The 24,032-nt window shown below is 43.8% G+C and overlaps 1 protein-coding gene across 1 annotated transcript in view; it reads right to left on the reverse strand.

Annotated features, from left to right (window-relative positions):
• The window catches only part of T265_11444 (hypothetical protein), a gene marked incomplete at both ends in the record, with an annotated part of 43,688 nt that extends 19,951 nt beyond the window's left edge, over window positions 1-23,737 (reverse strand). Inside the window, 7 exons of the mRNA XM_009178100.1 lie at window positions 19,873-19,966; window positions 20,008-20,067; window positions 20,103-20,205; window positions 20,249-20,392; window positions 23,388-23,576; window positions 23,616-23,667; window positions 23,705-23,737. Coding sequence (XP_009176364.1) covers window positions 19,873-19,966; window positions 20,008-20,067; window positions 20,103-20,205; window positions 20,249-20,392; window positions 23,388-23,576; window positions 23,616-23,667; window positions 23,705-23,737 — 675 coding nt within the window. The remainder of the gene's footprint in view (window positions 1-19,872; window positions 19,967-20,007; window positions 20,068-20,102; window positions 20,206-20,248; window positions 20,393-23,387; window positions 23,577-23,615; window positions 23,668-23,704) is intronic.
• Window positions 23,738-24,032: the final 295 nt, after the last annotated feature.

The raw sequence follows: 24,032 nt of genomic DNA on the forward strand, positions 1-24,032 counted from the left end.
CTCGGATAGCTCCGCATTGAAATGTGTCGATGAACCTTGGTTTCCCGAATTAAGAAATCGTCACCCTGAGTGATCCTGTCGCATGCTGGGTTTTCTTCACAACCCTTCGTTTTCTAAAACATTTTAGTCAACGACTTCCAGTATAACTTGCTATCTTTTGATGCCAACCTGTTGGACCTGATAGGTCAACATTCAGTGCAGTGAACCAAGCTGTCCAATCGAGTGGGATGAACGTCCCCATGAAGACTGAAAGAAGCACAGTTTTATGCCGAATTCGATATAAAAGTAACATTTTTGTGACAGCACGATCCTCAAAGCAACTTGACATGATGTGTCACATTTATCGGAGGACCCGTTAAGACTACCGAGCCTAACCTCTTAAATGTGCGACAATCAATAAACTTAGCGTAATCTTGTTTATTATAAGCATAGTGAAAAATTCACTCTCCAGTGAGACCACAAACTGATCTGAAAAAAAACACCATGCGAAATCAAAAAGTATTAAAGTGACGTTTGGACGATAGGGAAATGAATCACCGTTTACAGCACTCTTCAGTCGAGTAGGAAATTTAGGCAGTATGTTTTCCGGAGAAACCGAAGCAGAGTGAGGACGTGGCACCTTATCACTTACAAGGGGCAGAGAACTTAATAGATTGAATATCAACCCAACAGGACGCTAAATCAGTCTTTGTGCTGCAAGTTCTCCTGCCGAGCTATCCGCCATTCTTTCATTACGAAGCCGATTAGCCGCGCGACGCTGGCCTCTTCCGACAACCGTCTCTCCATTAAAGTAAGCTGTCACATACATAACTTCCACCTTCCTCTCCTAGTGAAAAATTCCGTTGTAATATCCTAGCAAAATTCAACAAAGCCAACAGAATGTATTAGTTCTGCTGCAAGTAGGGTTGCTATCCGACGAATGCATCCAGGTGCCACGCAATGTATACCGAAACACGTTCATTCGTCCTTAAATCACACTACTTCCTAAAGTGAGTAATATCCGCCTTAGCACATCTGGGAGGGGCAACCACAGACAAAAGACCAATCTACATCCCATTGAACACAAGGAAATCATTTCATAGTTTTATGGATAATTTGTGCTAGATGGTAAAAATAAGTAACATCGGATAGAATAGAAATGAAGAACTTGAACTGAGCCTATCTTCATTCTGACAACAAAATTAGATGGACCGTATAATAAGCCCGGGGTCTGTTTGAGCACACATCGGTCCACGCCATGAGATACGAAAGAACGGTAGCCTGAAGTGATCGCCAAGTGCATCGAACCCTCAAACGAGGGATATCTATGCAAAAGAGCAATAAGTACAATTATCGAAACCGAAATTGTCATACTATCCCAGTGGACATAGTACTTAGATTAAATTTTTGCCTGAAGTTGGGTTTATTACTTTACATATCTCAATCAACTGCACGGTTTGTGCGTTGGGTGAAGCAGCATCCTTTTTATATTATGTTATTCCTTCCTAATTTGGCGCTGAGATATGAAAGCCACCAAACGCGCGCAAAGAGGATTGGCCAATTTGCAAAAGCGTGGTTGCAGCCTATTCGCTGAAAAACTGGACCATGCGCGATCAGCCTCGTCGTAGATTTGCTCTCACACCTGGAAATCAACAGAGGCCGGTGAATCGATCATTCACCGTGGCGGTTCACTCAACCACCCTTGTGGCGCACCACAATGGGTTATCGACAATCCGCTTGTTGGATCAGGCGCGACAAATTCCTTGGGTTCGGAGGCATTTTGTACGCACACAAAGCTTACTGTTAGATGTCAAGCGCCGATGTGCCTCAGGCTTCAGCGGGCGGACGCATATGCTGACATACCATCAGCAAGAGAGAAAATATAGAATAAAATACAATTTTCTGGGTAACCTCAAAGACGAGTAGGTGCGCTTGAGCTTAGGGAATCCAAGCAAAGTCCAAGGGAAAGATTTCTGTATTCGTCCTGGATTGAAAAAACCAAGCTCATCGATGACAGTATTTTTCACAAAGCTTTGGCGCAATACCAGCGGCGACGGAAAAACAGCCATTTTAGGGGTAGTGCGCAAAAACTCAGTAGGCACGGGAGCATCTGCCCATTGGTCTCAGGTAGTATTATACTATCAAACGAAGAAGAGTGTGATTTATTTGTCGACAGTACACTGTGACCGTTCGGCGGAAGCCAACAGCGCAACGCCCTCAAAACTGTGCGTTTAAAATAGGGAAAAGTAGGTGTCGACAGTATACTGGAGATTCATTGTCGGTGGCCACTGGCAAAATGTGTTCGATATCGCGGCGCTCAAAGCCAAGAGATAGATATTATCATTATACATCAGATTATCGACGACAGTAGCCGTAGACAATTCGTGATGCACCTCATCAAACTTGCTGCTACCTGTATACAAAACCTTATCACTATGTCTGTCGAAAGTGCACTGGACTAGCATGTGTTGCAGACGAGATAGAAGTGCTCAAGATTATAGCAATAAGATAAGCACGATTCGCGGAATCTGTGAAACGTCAAACTGCGGAACTTGTTGCTGATGGAGGGTCCTAAAATTCGATTACCTCTAGATACATATTGTTTTGAACTCCTACAGTAATCTCGTCTTATTTGAACGAGTAACTAATCACATTTTTGCAGCTAATTTCACCGGAGCAATGAACTAGACTGTCTCCAGGATCTATCGTATGGTTAAATGTCCCAAGCGCACTGCCACGATTAGGTTTGTGATTCGTATTTCATAATAGTCCTGGAATTCTTGGCAGACGCAAAGGGGCTTCGGGACTATTCGAGACTCATGTATAGTCCGCTTATTGTTATGTAGCGATGAACGTGAACAGGTTATAATATCCATACGGAGCATGTCTGCGTTTGGGATAATTCATTCAAACTAAGAGCCAAAGGATTGGTTTCGAGCAATAACAGTGCTACCAAATGATATGGACGGTACGTAGAACCAACCTCATTATATGACGGGGTTCGAATCAGGGCTTTATACAATAATCCCAAGAATCCGACCAAACTATGCACATAACAAGTGTGAGCTTTTCATGTACTTCCAAAACATCGGAGAGTTCAGGGGCATGCACAATCTGGTTAACTGGACCAGATGAGAATAGTGTACTTTTGCCCCGAATAACCAACATGAGATGTTACTGCATAATACACTATCAAATCGAGTGTCGGAAAAGTCTGCTTGAGTCCGTAAATTCAGCACTCCAAAGAACGCAGGTTCGAGTGCGTGAACCCAAATATTCTAGACCACAACACAGGAGATAGCAGCGGCAAGGTCTTAACACGCAACGAAAATGTGAAAGAGTTGTATATTTAGAAAAAGTTAATCGTTCATCTGTAACGTCTAGCTGCCATGCTACTCAAACGATGCACGAGGACTGGGATACTGTCAGGTTGCCCAAGTCTACACAAGGGAAATCGAGAGGCAGAGGTTGAATTCGGACCACGGACCCTGCGGTCAGCTAATTGGCGCTCTGAAGAATGAGGCGAGTATGGTTTGTCATAAGAGACAATAGAGCGATCTATAGCGACTGCCAAAGTGTCACAATTCACTGGTCAACAACGGACCGCCAACGTTGATGCTACTGGGATAATTTCCAAACACATGTTTCAGAATAGAAGCCATTCAGTGTATATTCTATTCCCACCTGTGGCGAATAAATATGGTAAGCTGTATCCGGTTACCTGATTCCTACTGATCCGTATCGACGTAAACGAGGTAAACGTCATTAAAACAAGAGTAATAATGTGATCAACTGCTAAATACATGTGCATCTCGAGGTGAACGTGTTGATTCCCAATAATAAAAAGCTTGGGAATGCAACGATTAGCCAGTAATACACTTCGCTCTACAGAAAACCAGGGATGGATTGCCAACCAAATCCTTACAGTATACGCTGCGAATGTAGGGCCATTTGACGTCAGGGTTAATGACCAAGATTGGTCTTGGTGATTGATAGTTTGCAAAGTTCGAATCTGAATACACTTAACAGTTGACTGATGTCATCACTTTCTTCTCAGGTCGAACGTATTCCCCCTATTGCGCCAATCCAACTAGCTTAAGGAAAGTGTGGCAAGTTTATGAGTGTTTTCAGTTCTTTTCACTCACAATACTGGCTCTGAATCGCTCGGTGAACAAATTATTCATCGTTTATGGTTAGGAATGTGGACTAATTCTTAACTATTTTTTGCCGTGCTGTACGGTCCTTGAACTTTTGATTCTTATGACATGCAACGCTTAATAGGATGGAACGGGGATATGGTCATACTTGATCGCAATCGTTGTATTCGTTTGACTAGATTAACCCACTGACTTGGTTCGCACTGACGCTATTGTGCATTTTTTTGTCTGGTCTGTAGACTATGTGGTCGTCAATAGCAACTCGTTCGAGTCTTTCATTGCGTTATCTTGACTCTATAGTTATCATTTACAAATAAAGTCAGAAGACTTGACGTAAGTTAAAAATGGTAGCGAACCCTACCCCCTAATTGTTGCGATGCTTCAGAGATTTCCTCGTCACCGAAAAGATACAAGTGAGTGCACAAACGAATACAACCTCAAGGTGGACATATGGCTTGGCAGAAAGGCGTGGAAGAGATGAGGTGCGGTTCGCCTTTTAGGATAGGGTGCCCGTGACCCGGCCTACCACGCGCTTGGCTGAAAACATTGCGAGGAATGGTGGCTAGTCCATATCAGTGGCGTTTGCACTGTCAGTTTCTTTACAGTCTATCTGACTGAGAGCTTGGAAGAGTATGTACATCAGAATGCTTTCCGTAGACTGGCATCAGGTCACTCCCGTATCCACTCTTTTCTCTCCTTTTCACCTAAGACTTTAACCATAATTAAATAAACTTTATGGTTGTATGGCAGTGTCAACACTGATATTGCTGCTTTGGCGATGCAGACGACAACCTCAAGCTCAGCTAACAACTGTTAGATACTCTACCTTAACGGACTGATCAGAGTTCAGTGACAGCAGCTCGACTGTGTGCGGACGGACAGAACTAACCAAAACGAGACGAGGTTGCAGCTGAAGTCATTTCACATCGCATCTGAATGACAAGAAATCAACGTTTAACATAATTTGGTCAGGCCAGGTGTTATCAGTAATTCAATGCAGGTCCGCGTGCAACTCCATAGTTAACTCAAGTTGGTAAGCCGGATACAGGTTTCCGGCATTCAACCGTCGTTACCGAGATCAATCTACCGCAGTCCTTAAATTGTCGCTGTCTCTAGGAGTTAAGCAAAATGCTGTGCACTCAAACGATACTGACCGAGTTTGGAGAATATGAGTGGTGAACCTTCGGATAAACTGTTTTTGTCAAGTGTTCACCTTAAAAAGTATTCAACAGAAGTAACAGGATGGATAGGAGTCGTTACCTACTATGGTGATTTTTCACTACAGTGGACTCACTGTGCCCAGATGCTCCTAATGACGGTAAAACAACCGACTTGAACTACAGAGTCCACTCGGCCACAACACAATCACATATGGTAACTATGTTCCTGCCGGAAGCACCGTAGGTAGCCGCAGAGGCACCCGGAATCTAAATCTCGTCAGATGACGCTAACATAGAGGACAATTTAAAAAAGGGGTGGAATCGGTGTGGCTCACTGTTGAGTGGTGGCAGAATGCGTAGGTGCGTAGCTTACTCAGTCGACTTCCTATACCACATCCAACTTAGGGTGAAAATGATACTTGGGTCAATAACAAATTCATCACCAATAATGATTGTGGTTGGAAATGAGGTCATAAAGAAGATGAGACCATGTTGTTTAGTCCCCTATGAATATAAACAAGTGGGCACACATGGGTGGAGAAAACACATTTTGTACTCAGAGTTTTATCAAACGGGCTATCTTTGTACTACTCTCACGCGTCGATGCGATTCGTGCCCGAAAATCGACCACTTCAGCAACCCGATGCGGTTGTCATGCCAACGGATAATGAGTTGAATGCACATACGAATGGATAATTCGTGACGGCAACCGATTTGCTCGGGGAATGGACAAGGACGATATGATGAGTTCCCAGAAAGTTGGGACAATCGTCGTCTCCCTCCATTCATACGCTGATGAGTGACGTATTGTATAACTCCGGAAAAAAGATCAGTTTGCATGCGGCCCAGATACAGAAAAAATAGAACCAGCGAAAATAACGGTGGGGATTGCAAACACAACCAATTTATACCAGGTACAGAAATAGGTGCCTGGCTGGAGATTTCAAAAGCTAACGGTCGGAGAAACTGATGGCTAAAGTAACATTTGGTCCATACTATAAATCTACAGTAACAATCATATTAACTGTGAAAGCAGGCCATAAGAAACTGACACCACATTTCACTAGTGTTTAGGTCACAACAAGGTGGTCGGCGCAACCAGTATACCCTCCAACTCAAGGATAGGACACCTCAGGTGGATTATTACTCCACATGTGCGCAATCTGCATTGAATTGAAACAGCTAGTTGAGGACTAGTCCGCTTGTGTGAAAGAACACGCGTAGAGGGTTCAATGGCCAGTACAGTTATGTGTCTTGTTTGAGAATGAATCATCTTAGGAATGTGTAGCCAGTGGTCCGCAAAATAGATCAATTTGATATTCACCGCACAAACGGTTACTTCCTGGTAAAGAAATATACTACACACTGATTGAAAGTGAAGTTAATTCTCCTGCAAATAAGCACCTACGTCAAAGGCAGTCTGGTATTGACTTCCTTTGGGCATTGTTCTGCCCACAATGGCACGCTTTACATCAGCATCTGCACCATGACCGCCTGGAACCAATGAGGATCAGCAAATTCATGGCAAAGTAGTGAAGCATATCATTCTCATGTTATCCAGAACCACATCGGAACAAACGTTACATCGCGAGGATGAAAAGCCACACTAAACCCGAATAAAAACAGGCCATCGGAAAACACAAAGACGCCCAATTAGTACTGTGGTTTGTATAATAAATGAGCTACCAACCAAGATTATCACCAGGAATTTTCGTGAATCGGAAATCCGAAAACGAGAAACACTGTACACAGTGGCACCGTATACAGTGTCAGCGATAAGTTAGGGACGATATAACCAAATTCAAAAGCACCATGCCGTTTTTTTAGGAAACAGTATGCTTTCAAACATATTCCAACGGTAAACTCCTTAGGAAAAGAGCATTTGCAGCTCTATCCCACGATGAAACATTTAATGTTCCTCCGTAGACCACCGAACTATGCCAGAAGGTGATTACGTAGTGCACAGTAAGTCCCTCTAGAAGAAGCCTGAGGATCACAATCTCCAATTGCCCCGAACAATACTGGAAAGTGGAATGGACTTCTAAGCCACTAAATCCCTGAGGGCTCATGAAACCCCACTTGCAAAGTTAAAATATTGAAAACGGTAAAGTGGCGATAAAACAGCCACAAGCCAAGTTCGCATCACTAAGACGGGCCATGAATGCTAACACTTACCGGTTTGTGCATAAGATTACAACCGTCACTATGATTTGATATCTTGTAGCTGTCTTATGTGAGCCCGCATTCGTGAGCTGACCGGCCCGTTCCAGAAAACTCCGCTTTCTAATCTGATTTTCCACAAACTCGATAAATGATCTTCTCATCTAATCTTTCAGTATACTTGTCATTTAGCTGCTTACTGATTTCCATTGCGTTGGGAAGTCATTGCGACTAGGGAACTCTTTGAATCGTTAAAAAAACCATTCACCTTGCCAAAGCGAATGACTGTCCCCACTATTATTACTACCGTCTGATTACTGGTAGAACCGAACAGGCATCCTCTAAACCATATAAAAAACGAGTACCAAAAAATTCGGAATCCTTTTCGAAAAGGTTCGGTGACAACCGATTGTCAACAAACTTTTTCGAAAACGATGACTACCCAATCGGTTCAAAGTATTTTTCACGTGATTGAATACGGAAGCCCGTTCTCTGGAATTTTACTACACATGCGGTCACGCTGGGAAACAGATTGGAAGCGAAGAACTAGACGAAAAGGAACGAAGGCGAAAAGTTGGAATATAAGGCAGCTAGCGTTGCATCGAAATGGGATTAAGCAGTCTACAAGGGCAGTTGCACTCGACAACAGGCCTCCAAGATATCAATATCATGCCCGCAAGTTTCTCTCCAAACACCAACTACTCATATGGTATTTGGGTAGTGTAAAGATAAAAGCATCCCGAGTAGCCAAAGGATGCGGACGAAACGGGTGGTGGTTACCGATCGGCGCCAACTTTATTTCCTCAGGTGACATAAAGACAACAAATACTGGGGTTGTGCGCGTATTTGGAAATAGGCATATCGTCCAAACAAAATGAATGGCAAATTACCCATATTTTTTTTAAAAAGCACAGCATAATTTGCGGGAAAGTTTTCAAGCACCACCTTCAAAATGTTGTTAATTGCAATTTTATGCCTCACAACAGTGGAACATCAGGATAAAATACTCTGAAGATTCGAAGTGTTCGCTTTTTGGAACTACCGCTACTGAGTAGGACGAATGTCAAGAAATGTCTGCCGTGCATTCTGCGCTGTGCTAATGAAAATCCCGTTACCTGCTGGGTTAAAACGGCGCCTGTCAGACCATATTCGCGTTTTTAGCTTCGCGTACTCACACTAAGGCAAAGACCTGTACAACGACAAGCTGAATCAATACCATCATCACCAACCCGTCGGCTGAGCTGATTAGGAATTAAAGATGATTCTACGGAGATACATTACATTATAGTAACCATAATGATAGAAAATCAGCTACGTTTGACCTAACGGGCACCGACCAAACCAAACTTATGCGCTACAACCGAAAGTTGAGAATGCCCCGGATCAACTGATTTACTGGTTTCATGCCCTCAATCTGCATTGCGACTGGCCAGGATGTTCCAAACTATCGACAGAGTGAACAAGTCTATTTATGTCGCAGGATGGTTTAGAACCTACATTCGAGATATGGGGCATTTAACGTGAAAGCATTGACCATGGACGATGAGCGAAGTAGGCAATTACTGGGCGGAATGCACTCATCTGCAAACGTGGGGATCAATTAAATTAACAAGGGTTCAACGGGATCCTGAATATCTGTTTTATGATAAACTGCTCAAAATCAGCTGCGTGTTTCAGTTGGTCCGATATTTGAGACATCGCAGCATATTTTCCTGACGGAACACCACTGCTCGACAGCCGGTTTCGAGCTTGGGACACATCAAGTAGTCGTAGTTCCTGAGTTTCCGTCAACCTCATGTTTTAAATGAGCATTAAGTTATAGGTCGTTGGTGAAATGTACTAATCTGGTGTTATCGGAACACCCAAATGAATCTCTCGTTTGTGATGCCTCAAATATCGTACCAACTGAAACACAAGGCAGCTCTAGTACAATACTTTCCGTGGAAGAATATCGTAAGCAAAAGATGCAGTTAAGATCTAGCTGAATCGTCCGCTAAAACCAAATTAGTTTGAAAATGAGTGCAGTTCAATAATCACGTCGAATTTTGGTTCAACTAGAACTGGGGGACTGTGCCTACCGAACGGAATCCGAGAAGAGCGGAAACGATCGTGGGTTGTCGAAGAATTTTCAGCAACCTTATGAACAGTGTTTCGTTCGAAAATACCGGCTGTACGATTTTAGATGATGGCCCCTCAACGAGAAGAAATTCCATGTCCCTCGGAAAGTCATGTAAGCTGCGGGTAACGATAACTGATGGATGCTCAGCCAATCACCACAAACGAGGCGACTGAGGGGTGATAAATGCGCAAGGAAGCCCGGCAGCAATGTGACTTCCTGGTGGTGTAGTGTTGTTATGTGTTTATGGCGGAACAAATAGGAAGACTGGTGGTCGGGGGCGCGGAAAACTGATTTGAAGCGAGCCAATAAAACCAAACCAAGAAATCAAGACGGCGAGCATAAGCCTCAACAGGTTGTTTCCAAGACTGTTCACAAGCAATAAAAAAGTTGTCCCGATTTAGATTTGAAAGCCACGTTCCAGCTTTCGAAGAAATCTCACCCGCGGCCACAGATGACTTTCTTGTATCCCTGAGGAGTGCAAACGAGTTAAAAACAAGAGCACTAGTCTTTTTCCAGTGACCACCAGGTATCACCCGCTAATATCGTTCATCAAGGGACGTGAAGACATTTGCGTGTGAACCGGTACTGGAACAACTGTATCTGCTGAATTTCCATTTTCAGTGGCTAACTTTCTTCGAGTTCAACAGAATAAAACTTCACCCCTGAATGAGAGGAGTGTATGAGTATGGACCACTGTCCCTAAAGATCTACGTGGGTATGTAAGCGTGAGTGGAGTTAGTTCTCAAACTGAAGCTAAAATGTGCCCCAACAATAAATGTGAGGTAAAGCAGTGAGCTACAAAAAGTTCACATATCCTTTGGAAGTCTACTGAAGTCCCGAAAGTGAACGAGAACCGTGCAAACATGATGGCTGGCTGATGCCTTGAAGCCAGTAGTTTGAAAAGTTTACAAATATGTCACACCAAATTTAGCTGACCTAGGTGAAAAGACAGAAAATCCTGATGTCAAAAATGAACTCATGTGCCCCATGGGCCTACTGTCACTTTACACCGATCCCCACATGCAAGAAACGGTCAGGTTTGTTCAATCTGGATTTGCATAAAGGACACTCGTATACCAATCAGGCAGCCTCCCGAAACACTTATTGTGTACGGGAAATGCGTGTTTTCAATGTCGATCGACGGTATCGCAATGGAAAATCTGCTTGGTTCAGTACCAGCTAACTCTTTCACAGCTAACAGACGACTGACCAAGTCCGCCTTGAAGTTGGCCTCTGGACCGAAAGCGAGTCAGAGCGAGTCAGAACAGTGATTTATTGGCTCTAGGGTCACAGCTCTCTAAAAACCCTAACACTTGGTGTACTGAGAAGCGAAAAGCTGAGTCAAAGGTTCAAATTGGGGTGTCGCAAAGCCTTTTCTTCGGTTTGTACAACCGGAATGCTGTGTTGGTTCTCGCTTAACTTCGTCACCAATCCTAACCCTTTAGCTGTGCCTTTCCGGATCAATTCAAAATCGCCCAACAACACCAGAGAGGCTGATCTACATTTCGGCTTTCAGTGCATATACTTTGTGTCAAGTTCGAAATTTGGTATTCCTTTTTAGTTTTGTACCTGTTTTGCACAAACTATGGTATGCAGAACAGGTTTCCATGTTTAAACCAAAGTGCTTTGATTGCCCACGTTCAGTGTCGAACAGCCTTCCATGGTACCTTCTACATATAGCCTCTTCATGCTGCCGCGTCTCACTCGCTACACTCGCTGTTTACCGGGCAAAATCCAAGAACCGTGGAACTTGCTCTGTGGATCTGGATTTAGGGGTACTGGAGCGGCTGTCCTTCAGGAGCGCTAGGTTAATCTGGACAGATAACGAGTTTGTTCAACCTGATGGCTCTTGTATTCGCATACGTGATTGAGACTCCGTGACATCCATCAACCGGAAATACAATAAGTTATTAGCCATAAAAAATGCCTTGGCCCTTCGGTGGAAACCACCGATCTGGTCAACCTCTATCTGTCCCCAGTTACTCTGGATCTGATCTGAGACCTCTGTGGCTATTTCGTTTGATGACTCTATGCACTGTCGTCAGTGTGTGCTTGAGCTTCTTTGTGCTTTTTGGACATCAATAGGTTCCATAAAACTGGTTCTTTCCTACCCGACCAGGCAGCTCAGTGCGTCTATTATGGACAAGTTATTTCTCCCGACAATCATTCGACATACTTCAGCATTACTAATCCGGTGTCCTCAACCGGACTCGGGCAATGCTTCAAAGAGATCGATGGTCAAATACTGAAAGTTTTTAACGTCCTCAGCACTCAGGGTGTCCTCAACGGACTCGGGCAATGCTTCAAAGAGATCGATGGTCAAATACTGAAAGTTTTTAACGTCCTCAGCACTCAGGGGCCAGGTTTCTTACCAGTATAATGATATGCAGCGCATTGTAAACTAAGCACTTGACAGAAAAGCTGATGTTAAGCTTACGCCACAGGTGATGCCGGTACACAAAACCTACTGTGTCATTCCAAACCCGGATCAAAATATCATCTTTGGCTAGACCACCGGGGCTTACAGAGCTTCCCAAGTAGACAGATTTGTCTACGAGCCCCAATATGAGAAGCGTAGTCGTGGTTTTCTACGGCACATCATAGATGTCAAACGGCTTTCAACCCTACCGGCTGAGCTGCCTTTCAAGGACAATTCCACTCCAACGATCCGTCAGCATAACACTACTTCCGTAGAATGAACCAGGTTATTGTAGACCGGCCGCGTGCAAGGACAAACTACACGTAAAACGAACCTTACTCGACATTTGATACCCTAGCTTCCATCGTAAATGGTATTAATTCGACACTCGAAAAAGGAGGAAGAATATGGCTTCTAATTCCGAGGTATGCTAAAACGTGCCTCGATCAAAGAATCCTTTTGTCGGTTCTTTCTGATGACAACATCAACGATGGCTGTGATTACTTCGGCTAAGGTGCGAGGCTGCTTACCGGAAGGTCCACAGTTTTCAACTGCTTTCGTCTTGGCTTGGGCAATCCGGCAATAATCAGGCCTCATTTGGGCGACTATTATTTCATAACTGAGTGGTTTCTAACCCTGCTTGGGCCAGGATAGTTAGTTAACTGAACAAGATCAGGAGCAAACTGGTTGTTCACGAAAGGAGTGAAAAGGCTTAGAGATGAAATAGTACCACATGCCTGTCAAAAAGCTAAGGGTGTATTACAGTGCGTCTATCCTAAGAGAACGATGGGCAGCCAGCTTATGAAATTCAGTTAGGTAATCCTGGGGAAGAAAACGTATAAATCCGAGAAATTCACGAGTCATTCATGCAGTTGCATACAGTGGGGGGCGACAATTGGGATATCTCTAAGGGATATCTCAGGGTTGGCAACTTGTTGTTGTTCAACGCCGTCAGGAAGAGGTTGGACACTGGGCTCAGAAAAATTACCACAGTCCTCCATTTTCATTCCCAATAGGCACCTACTTACACCGATCACATATTGAAGCAACCGTTACAAATTGGCAACTAACCCCACGGCAGCAACAGCTACAACCGATGTCATGAAAAACTGGCTCCACACCGACTCCTTACCCACCGCCCCGAAGAGCAGGCTCCTTCTCATGCGCCTAAAATAGCCTAAATCGAGTCAAAAACTTACCCATTGTCCTGGGGAATGGAGGGCGACACGGGCCACCATTCCACTAAACGAGAAAGCACTAAGACAATGCATGTCCGAATCAATGGAACCGGGTTTGGAGGCAGGACAACAGTATGGATAGACGAAGGTTTTAATAGTGTACCTAGTGAAGCTATCGTCAAACTGAAGAGAGTTGTGATTAAGGCGCGAACTTACTGATCGGAAGGTCCGTGGTTCGAACTGAACCTCAGCAACTCGAATGCTCCTCTATGGGCTTGGGCAACCTGAGAGTTTCTCAGCTCTCATGCTTACTTTGGGTGGCATGGTAGCTAGGCGCCGAAGGGGTATTGCAGCAGGGCAGATATTCACTTTCGCTTAGGAACAAAGAACTGCAGCAACTATAGCAACTGCAACCGCTGCAGCTAAATGCATCCTTTACAAAGGACTCACCAACAAGTAGATATCCATTCGTGGAGTACGGAGAAACCAGTACATAGCACAACAGGACACTTGAACGATTATTATTAATAATAACAATATTATGATCATGAGGGGTACAATCATATTAATCAAGCGAAAGCGTTTCACCCATACGATGTGAGCATCGTATCAAAACTTACTGGTGAAATAAGTGTATGCGTCGAATAGACAGATAAAGTGTTGTGAAATACTCCATATCTAGATAAATTCCTCTACACGACAGCCAGTGGCAAAGGCGATGACGCCCCTGACCACGTATATTTATATGCCAACCCAAGAGGAATTATCCCATGTATACAGCCCACCGCCCAAGGTGCATACGCAAACACGCCAACATACATACTATCAAGGCTAGCTGGATCACAGTGAACGCCCTAGCATCGACCTTGAAAGAATCAGTATAAATCGTCGCTAGCACTACCAGTGTCAGCCAACCGGCCAAGGTAGATAATAAAAAGTAAGTAGTGCGACTGAAGGCTGAGAGAATAACGCCCTTGAATTATGTACAAACTCAGACGAATACGAATTTACGACCCCTATTTAGCCGTGGGAAAAATTGGAGATGGATACCGATGCAAATGGTGATAGGCAATAGTGAGAGAAAACAGGCGTTTCCACGATTTTCACTCAGAAGGAAACGCCCTGAGAAAAACCCATACTTGCTTTCTGGGTCAAGTAAATGCGCTAGGAAGCTTATCTCCCTAGTTTTGATAGGTTTTATAGCCTAAGTGAGGCGGTGGATATCCAAGACATACAATTTCGGCGACCTCTCATGATATAATAAGGAAGGCGTTTGCACGGGTGTGTGAAAAAAAGGTTGCCACACCCAAGTCAGTCTGGAACTGACTGTCTAAGAGAACGAAACCGCTTAGGGGGAGGATAATAGAATAACTACTCTACTTTGAGAGTTCATCAACTCCAGTGAAACATCGTAAGTTAGTTTCTAAACACTCGTCCACATCCGCTTCACATTTCGTCTGAGCATCCACTGAGAATATGAATCAGTTGGAGCCATATGAACGCTGACTTGGCGGCAACCTAGCCAGCACAGCCTACGAATACATAATAGCTGGAGATAAACAAGATTTATCAATGAGTAGAGGCTGAAAACAACCTGTACAAACTCAAGTTTTCGCTAAATAACAATGCCAAACACTCGACCATCAATTAAGGCAGTTCAACCGTTCATCTTGTTTGGAAAAGCTTAAATACCTGATCCAGTGAATTACAAGAAATTGAGGACAGTATCCATCAGGAATGAACAGGACACATTCTAGACCGAGGTAGCGAAATCCTTAAACTCAGAAACAGTGTTACGATAGAGCTGTCACTTCACAAGGTCTCACTAGATGAGGGCCATTCCCGCGACGAGGACTATTTTCCAATGAAAAGATGGGAACTCTCCACAGAACACTTCCAGACAAAGGCCGCTTATCCGCGCAACAGGAGCCCTCTGTCTAGCAAAACAGTCCGGGTACATCATGAACAATAAATTTATGTCCACCCCACTGATTTGTCTCATATGTACAAACCATTTTTCTCCCAATCCTATAACTTCACATTACCCGCTATGTGTGTGCTTCATAGCGGGTTATTCCTCCTATTTGTGCTGACTACTCATGAGTAGCATGGCGTACGCCTGTTTAATATAACGCCGCTTTGTCCCCGTACACCAGAATCGGTGAGCTTAAGCGGTTCATTAATGGACCACCGAGAAACGTAAATGAATATCAGGCTATAGTCTAAGATATGGCAATGGCAGGGAATGCACTAGACATTAGACATAGATTTGGAAAATGTGGACATCCTAAGATGGGGTTTACGGTTTCATACACCACGGCGACTGGTGGCCGAGGCGGTGGAAATCGCCAAGCATTTCAGCGGAAATAGAACAGAGGGGGTAGAATTTCCAACAGTGTGGAGAGCTGTTTTAGATCAGCCGAGACGACACGAGGCGGTGTGCAGTTATCAGCTAAATGGTCTGGGTCTAAGTACAAAATCCAAGTAGAGATCCAATTAACCACCCCCACCCTCCGTCCCTAAACTAATTGTTCCGGCACCCTTCGACGAACACAGGTGAACAAAATCTGTGAAGGACCCCAAGAATAATATTCCATTAAGGTGACGTAGACTGAAAAAGCAAGGACGAAAAATCCGGGTTCAATATGAAGGCAACTCCTTCCCCCTAACCAATCTATCGTAAATGTTAGTCATCCCCACTAACCAACAAACAGGAACATCAGACTGAACACCCACCACTGATGAAGTCGGTTAGTCATAAGAAATCTCATGGATCGGTTCCCTGACTGCCTTAAAACCCAATCAACCTACTTACATACTCACTTGGCCTGACGAAGCTTTTGAGTGAATAGCTGCATTACGCCCAGTAAAAAATCCACCGACTGTTTACCAAACCTCTCTGTTTCTTGTATTACGTTTGTATTGCATCATACCCGATAGTTTTTATTGGGATTTGTTTTAAATGGGCCTAAGCGCACAGTCCGATTGGATATGTTGCACATGCTGCTGCGTCGCGCTGTCAGCTAAATGATGCAGGTACACTTAATTTGTGCCAAGTTTACCCAATACCCGTTTTCCAGACAGTTGCCCTTACCTCCCAAACGTACCGACTAGTGAATACGAACTGCGCGTCGTCCGATAATTCCAATCTACACAACTCACGCCTTCAATAGCCACCAACACGCAAATCTTAGGAGCCTTCAGTCGTCGATACCATATGACAGCACCCGTTCCGACAGTATCCGTTTCTCGCATCAAGACCATTGATAGCTCATCAGCTATGCGGGCCAAGTCGCAATGAGAATGCATTTGTAAGATTCACCTATTCAAGCACACAAGCGATTATTTAGCAGTGCAGTGCGTGTGGTATTTATAACCAAGCAACGTAGTTATCTGATGAATTCGAAAACAGTGGGAAGTGTAATGAGGCAAAGAAAAAACAAGTTAAGGCGTAGTCGGAGTTCTGATCATCACTGCAGATCGTAGCCAGTCAAATCAACCCAAATTCAAGGAGGCAATATTGATCAACCGGAACTAACCGGCTGTATGTACTCAAAATGAACAAAAGGTGATTTTGAGGATCTCTTGGTTCCACAGTACCCAGGGAGTAAATACTTCCAGAAAAATTTTCGCATAATCTCCATAACATTTCGTGCGGTTTTATACGCTTCCAATTGTGGGGCGAGAATTGATAGACTCTTGTAAACGATGTGATATATGCAGTCTTCAAAAAGATAAATTGATCAGGGTTACCTTAATTTCATTCCCGATTTCATCCTGCAAGTGAAAATAACCTATGCTAAAGATCGAACAGCACCGTACGGCTGTTTTATCCATACCGAGAAGGAGGAGTTGGCAACTGACGAATACCTAAGGGGATTCAGACGTGAGTTCTTCCGGACAGAAGGATGATCGATTTGCACCTAGATAGGATATGAAGCCGCTCATCCTGATATGAATGAAACGACTGCACATTGCTTCTTCATTCTTCGGGAAAGACTGAGTTCACATGTAGGAAGAAGTCTATAGAAAAACTTTAAAATCCGCTTAATGCCCATAAACCATAAGTAACATGCTTGTAAAGGAAAAGATCCCCCATATCGCACGAGCAATCTACCTGAAAACTCATCAGTAGAAGATCCAGGGAAAACCGGATCACGTGACGTGAACTGTTGCCGTGAAGGTTGAAAGGCGCTACATCCTGTCCAAGAGTTTACCAAACGTGGCCTAGCGGTAAAGGAATGGCTGTAATAATGTTGCAATCTTTTGCCAGCTCGCTGGGAGGAATCAGTAATTGATTGCTAAAAACTGCATTTATCCGATTGTGGCGAAACAGGTAATGGAACTACCACGGAGATAGGACTATTGAAAATGAAAAAAAGGCGAATGGTTAGTTGTAAGAAACCCCCTCTACATACGCTAAGGTCAGCCTAGATAAAGGCCATTTTTGGCGTTTCCCAAGGATAATCTTAACAGTGAAGAATGAATGTATTAAGCACCAAGCGATCACCGCCTTCCCTTCAGTTAAACGCCCAAGACCAAATGAAGATCGATTGAAAGGTTGAACCAGTGTTGGTTGGAGTATTTCGCAAAACATCTCAACAGCAGGGGCACGACAGTCTCATCCCAAAGAATTGTTTGAGACAATATCAGACAAAAATGATTCAGTTCACCCTAACCGGAGTGGGCATAGTTGAAAAAACAGCCATTACTCGCCATCTGGACAATTCGATAAACTTTCCAGAACGACGGAGACTTCCCAAACGACCAGTACTGATTCAGATAGACTCAGCCGCTATGGCTAACGACAGATTCGAGATCGCCAGAGCAGTCAAGAATGGTTTGCATTGACGAACTCTGGGTTAAATACGAGCCACTAAGAGTCACAACTGCGACTGCAGTTCTACCACGACTTTCAACCTTTCTACCGGTCAAGAATTAAGTATAAAAATGTCGTCTTTATTAACCACACAGTCAGCCTCGGCCTTGAAGTAAACTCGCTAATTAGCGAAATGCACTCATTTGAAAACAAATTTGGTTTTTGCAACAGACTTACTTGGAACCCAGCTGAATCTCTCCTTTGTGAGGTTTCCAGGCAACTGAATGTGCTGCACCAGACCGCCTCATGTTTCAGTTGCTACGATATTAGAGATATCGCGATACATGTATATTCGTAATGCATTACCCATAAGGTTGCTGAAATTTTTTCGACAACCCACGACCGGTTTCGGCTTTCTTGGGGCTCATCAGGTAGGCGCAGTCCCCGAGTTTCCGTCAACCTTACGTTCTACTTGAAACCAAATTGCACGAAATTAGCGAAATATACTCATTTGCAAACAAATTTAGTTTTAATGAACATATATGTATCGCGATATCTCGAATGTCGTGGGCTGGCAAAGAATTTTTAGCAACCTTATGAGTAGTGCATTACGAGTAAAAGCACTAACGTTCGGACTGACGATCATAAAGAGGTATCCGGTCAGACAGACTTTCGAGTGGCTGCAAATGCCACTAAATGGGTGGGTCTGACAGTGTATATCCTTAGCTGTCAGCTGGCTGTAGTTGGTTGGCCAGACATCGCACATATTTCGTCTTTTTCTATAGAGTCCATTGGCTTTATGTCGTCTGGTTCATGAGGCCCTCTTCTTAGGTTTTCTTATCCGAGCTGCTGACCTTCGGAATACAGACAAACAACTATAATGTAGTAAGAGACAATTTTAGGAGTTTAAAGGATCGTTGGGAGATCGGTTTCCAAATTTTCAATGTGCTCGGCCGCCGATCTTCGGCTTAGGTGGAACACATTCCAATTTGAATACAGCGAAGTATGATTTAATCCGCCCGCAACACCTGAATAACACTCCATATCTGAAGGCAACTGTATAATCGACAGCGGTTTCATTGGCAGCCTGTCTTGAGAGTGGCTACCGCATCAGCAGCTGTAGATAATCGGGCCTTCGTTTTGTTCACGGAGCATTGTTTAAGAAATCGTAAGGTCAACTTGCCCTCATTTGGAGGAAGCACAATGCAGTAAGAGACACGTCGGACGGTTCCACAAAGAAATACATTCCACCGTAAAAATTGATCTCAAGATAGATTAGGGGTTGTGATATCAATTCTTAGTCGAACTAGCCACGGTCCATTCCACCACCATCAACTTTTCTATAGCTGTAGTCTAGAGTTGGTTAGCATTGCAAATTCCGAACGCTGGTGCACACTTCGTGTCGTTTGGCAGTCATGCGTTCAAAGAATGTCGTAAGTGAATGATTCTTATCTCATTGTAAGAACTACTGCGGAAAAATGATGCCCGATTAAACAAGCGAGCTACGTCCCGCTAAAATGTCATACACTGTAGTGCCTCAGAATCTCCTTCCACCTGATACGAGCGAACGTTGTAGATTTATGGGAAGAGCCAGCCGATGGCTTGGCGTGCCTGGCGGCAACTCAACATACCTTACAATCCGCTCAAGGCATCGCAGATTGCTGCGAAGAGCTCCTTGGTTTTCAAAGGCCCACAAGAAAGTGTTCCCAATCAATATCTGACTGGCACTGAAACGCACTCAGCAAACCGCTGTGCCAAGTGAAGCAATGGTTCAAAACAGAGCTCAAACCAGAGGAAGAAGCGGTGATTTGTATTCATCAGGTTTATGATGAAAGCGGATTGTGAGAAAAGACAAAAAACCAACAGCGTAAAAAATCTCACCAGCTTAGGCAGCGTGATTCGGGCGACTAAGTACTCCGGATTGCCTTCTTCGGGGACGGCAAGCAACTCGTACGGAGGAACATCGCCCACTTGCCTGTGACCGGAAAGAGTGTCATACAGATACTGAGCACTTACTTATCTCGATATACTTGGGGCTCCGTAACTTCCTGGATCAGTCTCTGGTTGACGTTCGACCTAGTTAGATTAAACACAATGTGTTTTTTACCTACCTAGAAGTATCTCCCATCTCTACAATAGCAGGGCGAGGAGCAGCTCGTACATATTGTTCTTGAAGTCTCCCCATTGCACGCTTATTTTTTAGCACAACCCACGCTAATTACACAAGAAATAGTAGACTGTCAACCGCAGAACTTACTCCGTTCTAACTGAAGGTTGTATTTGTTCTCCAACCCTTCGAAAATCACAGTCATCAAAAATGCTTCGAACAACTCCGAAGACTGAACCTTCTTGAGCAAATTCGGGTGAACAATGACATCATATGCAGTGCAACCATTTCCGGCTACAAATGCGACAGAAAAGAGGCAGGAGACGGCGTGGGTGACCATAAATAAGTTGATAAGACCAGTTGAACAGCGTAGTCACCACAGAATCCTAACCAAGCAATTCAAACCCCTTAAAAAGTTTTGAATATCGACTGTGCAGTCATTCAGCACACAAAAAACCGATCGTCCTACTGTTGGTACGAATCCGACCACAAAGTTGTACGAAAACTGAGCAATATGCCAACTCTGATCTATCAAGAAACCCATGTTTAACGTACTACCTGAAAGCGGCCAATCGAACAGCTTAAATGGAGACAAAACAGCAAGACAACGAATAACACACTTATTCTAAGACCGTATTTTGTTCAAACAGTGGCATTTCCGGTAGTACCCATGTTTGTTATCCACTATGAGATTTATTCAAAAGAAATAAAAAAGTGGGTCTTTGGAAATGCAGACAGACACAGCTAATTTCTTCAAAACCAACAAGTTGACTCAAGCTCAATTAAGCCACTAAAAAAGCTAGGGATCTGACCAATCCTTCCGAAAGGGGGCCAACAGTATGAGAAACTTGATCAGCTTAAGGAAACGCGAATACAATTGAGTTTCGCCAAGGTGAAGAGCTACGGGTCCCCAATACATAGGCTTGGAGATCTCGATAGGGAGAAACACTCTAGACGTTGTGAAATATTATGACAATCCAGCGGTTTACATTGGTTAGAAGTAATAATAGAGGTAGCAAAGCACAGTTCTGTCAGTTGCGAGCACGTTAGGAGTGGGTACGGAGAAAAGTGAATCGCTAACAAAAGGTGGAAACGTGGGTCAATGGGCATGGGACATTGGGATAGGCTCACGCAGTTGGAAACCGCACTACTGTTGAACATCCGCATTGTAAAATATAAAGCTAGGTGCTAGTCTTTGGTCGAAGGCCAGAATTAGTGTTTACTATAGATGTATCGCGTCAAATGCGTCCCAAAGAATTAGACAAGTCCAACAAAACAACTTCGGTTCCACCAAACGAACACAAATTAGACAAAGACCAGAGGTATGCTGAAAATCCACCTCTGGGGATGCGTAAGGCTATTCTTAGCTCGAGGTTCGTAAAATATACGAACAACTGGCCAAAAGATTTTTCAAAATCTATACTGGCTATCACGTCCGCACTAGTTGCCCGGCAACAACCTGGCGTTAGGGAGATGTAGCGATAAGTACTGGAAAGACTCGTTTGGAAGTTGAGAATAATAGGTCGTTTCCACGATAAAATTGCGGAATCAAAATGAATCAAAAGGACGTTTCACGGCATTTGGGATCACTGAACGCTCGGGCTGTGATGAATGAACTTTAGTAAAGAGAAGAGAGAGGCACTTCGATAAATATGGCAGCTACGACGGAGCGGAGAGGAAAACAGTCAATGATAGAATGCAGTTTCCTTATCAAAGGAAGAAAAAGTACTCTTCTTGTAAAGTGCAGCTGGAAGTGCGCACCTTGGAAACAGTACAACAACGGGACTTGAAAGTATATGCTAACACAACTGTCTCGCGACTCTCTGTGTTGCTCTGCTTCTTGATCCTTGACGTACAAAGCCACCACAAACCAAAATGTCGCTGGTAACTTTTCATATTCTTTCAAAATGCTATTGGTGTACTTGCGATGTTAACGAAACAATAACAAAAGCGGATGACAACTATTCGAGAAACTGTACGTCCTATAAGACCACCCAAAGAACTACCCGCTTTAGTCATTAATGTTGTGTAGAAAGTTTGCCCTGAAAAGTTACATTTCACAAGTAGGCAGTTTATACATTTTATTTTAAGGCATCATGTTTGCATCGTGTTTTGGGATCCTGACAATCAACGAAGCGCCCTGACGGTCTTTAGTAGCGTTTTTTGCATGACTTTCCTCGTCGGCTTGACGCGATATGCGGTAAACAATGGAAACAGCCAGGAATCAACCACATTACTCTCCACCTGGCATTAAGTTTATTAAGCACAGCTATACAACTTTGATACAACCACTGTAAGGTATGAATACTCAAGTCACGAAGTTAATCATGTTCAATCTGTGAAGACTAAAGAGCTCAGTCGGTCTATAGAAGATCGGAATTGGAAAAGGTGAACCTTGAGGAAGCTTTTGGGATAATTTACAGAGCGCTCGCCAGCGTCCTAACTTAGTGGAACAGGCGGATTACGGGGTGTGACTACTTTGTTGCGGCATAAGCGTTTTCTGCAAGTTGGGTCACTCTGTACTACCTCTCTCAGTGACTAAGGCTCGAACTCACTGACCGAAAGATCCCTGGTTCGAACCCAACATCTATATCTCGACTGCTCCTGTCCAGGTTTAGGCAACCAGGAAGTATCTCAAACCTCGTGCTTCCGTAAATATGAGAAGCCGATGGTACTTTCACACTTATCTGTATCTCCTGACAATAAGATAATGTTTCTACTGAATCCACACTTCTTTATCCATTCAAAATAGCTCGCTCGGAAGTTGAATGCATGATAATGTACACAAGAGTACGGCCCCTTACCGAAACACAATTCCTTCTTAATTTGGAGCCATTGTGGTGAATGAGGTTCGTTGTGATATCACCATGCATAGACCGGCTGATTACTCCCAACAGGCCTCTACGAATCCAAACCTTTGAACACAGTTGCGAAGATGCCACAGCTTTGTGCAAAATCTGTGGAGTGATGGTCTTTGAAGCCGATATAAACTAGGGTAACAGAGATCGGCGGACAAATTCCCAAAAATTCGTCGTTAGCCACCAGACAGGCAACATATAGTGGGATTGTAATGGAAACTAGCACCTTATGTACCAGTATCATTTGTCAATTGACCTACGTTCTAGCAAAATACTGCATCCTATGCGCACATCACACTATCATCGCTTTGGAAAGCTTAAAATAAGGCTGTTCGACTGTACTGGACGCCATAGGTCCAGGAGGAACTACACGATAATATATTCGCGCCAAGAATGATACTTTAGTGAGAAACAGCAAAGAAGAGAATTACCAGCATCCAGCTCGGCATGAGGTTCACCAATACTCATGGGAATCTTGAAAGGGGGTGAATTCTCTACATCCTCAAGAAGAGATCGCAGTTCGTCATCCGTGATATCTCGGGGAACTGGTACCTTTTCTGAATGACATATGTTTACGAAAACCTTCTCTTGTTTGGTCGTTTTCAGTTTGACACAAATCCCTGAAATTAAAAGCTTACTTCAAAAAAGAGTGGATATACCTTCCGATGGGACAATAATGTGAGCTTCAGGCTGCCTGTCGTCAGCTGAACTCTAAGAGAAATGAATCTCAGGAAAATTCGTCACGCACTTGTTGCGAATTGATGATGTTAAAAATATCCATAGGACAGACAAAACTTTCAATGTGTCGTAGTACGTTATATATTGGCCGGATTGAAGTGTACCACCTGAAGAACAATAACAGGTTTCAGAGGTTAAAACCAAGTCCAGACAACAAGTTAACTCAAGAAGCTATTTTTCAGAGATCACCATAATCACCTGCAGCGGCACTAACTTTGAAAACCAATGATTCGTTACCAAGCTTCTTGGAAAAACCCTGGAGTTGAAAGAGGGATAAGTGAGGAAAATAGCGCTGGCCAAGACAACACATACAGCCAACCTGGGCCATTAAGCACTCA

Source organism: Opisthorchis viverrini (genome assembly GCF_000715545.1).
Source record: "Opisthorchis viverrini unplaced genomic scaffold opera_v5_497, whole genome shotgun sequence".
Taxonomy (NCBI): Eukaryota; Metazoa; Platyhelminthes; class Trematoda; order Opisthorchiida; family Opisthorchiidae; genus Opisthorchis; species Opisthorchis viverrini.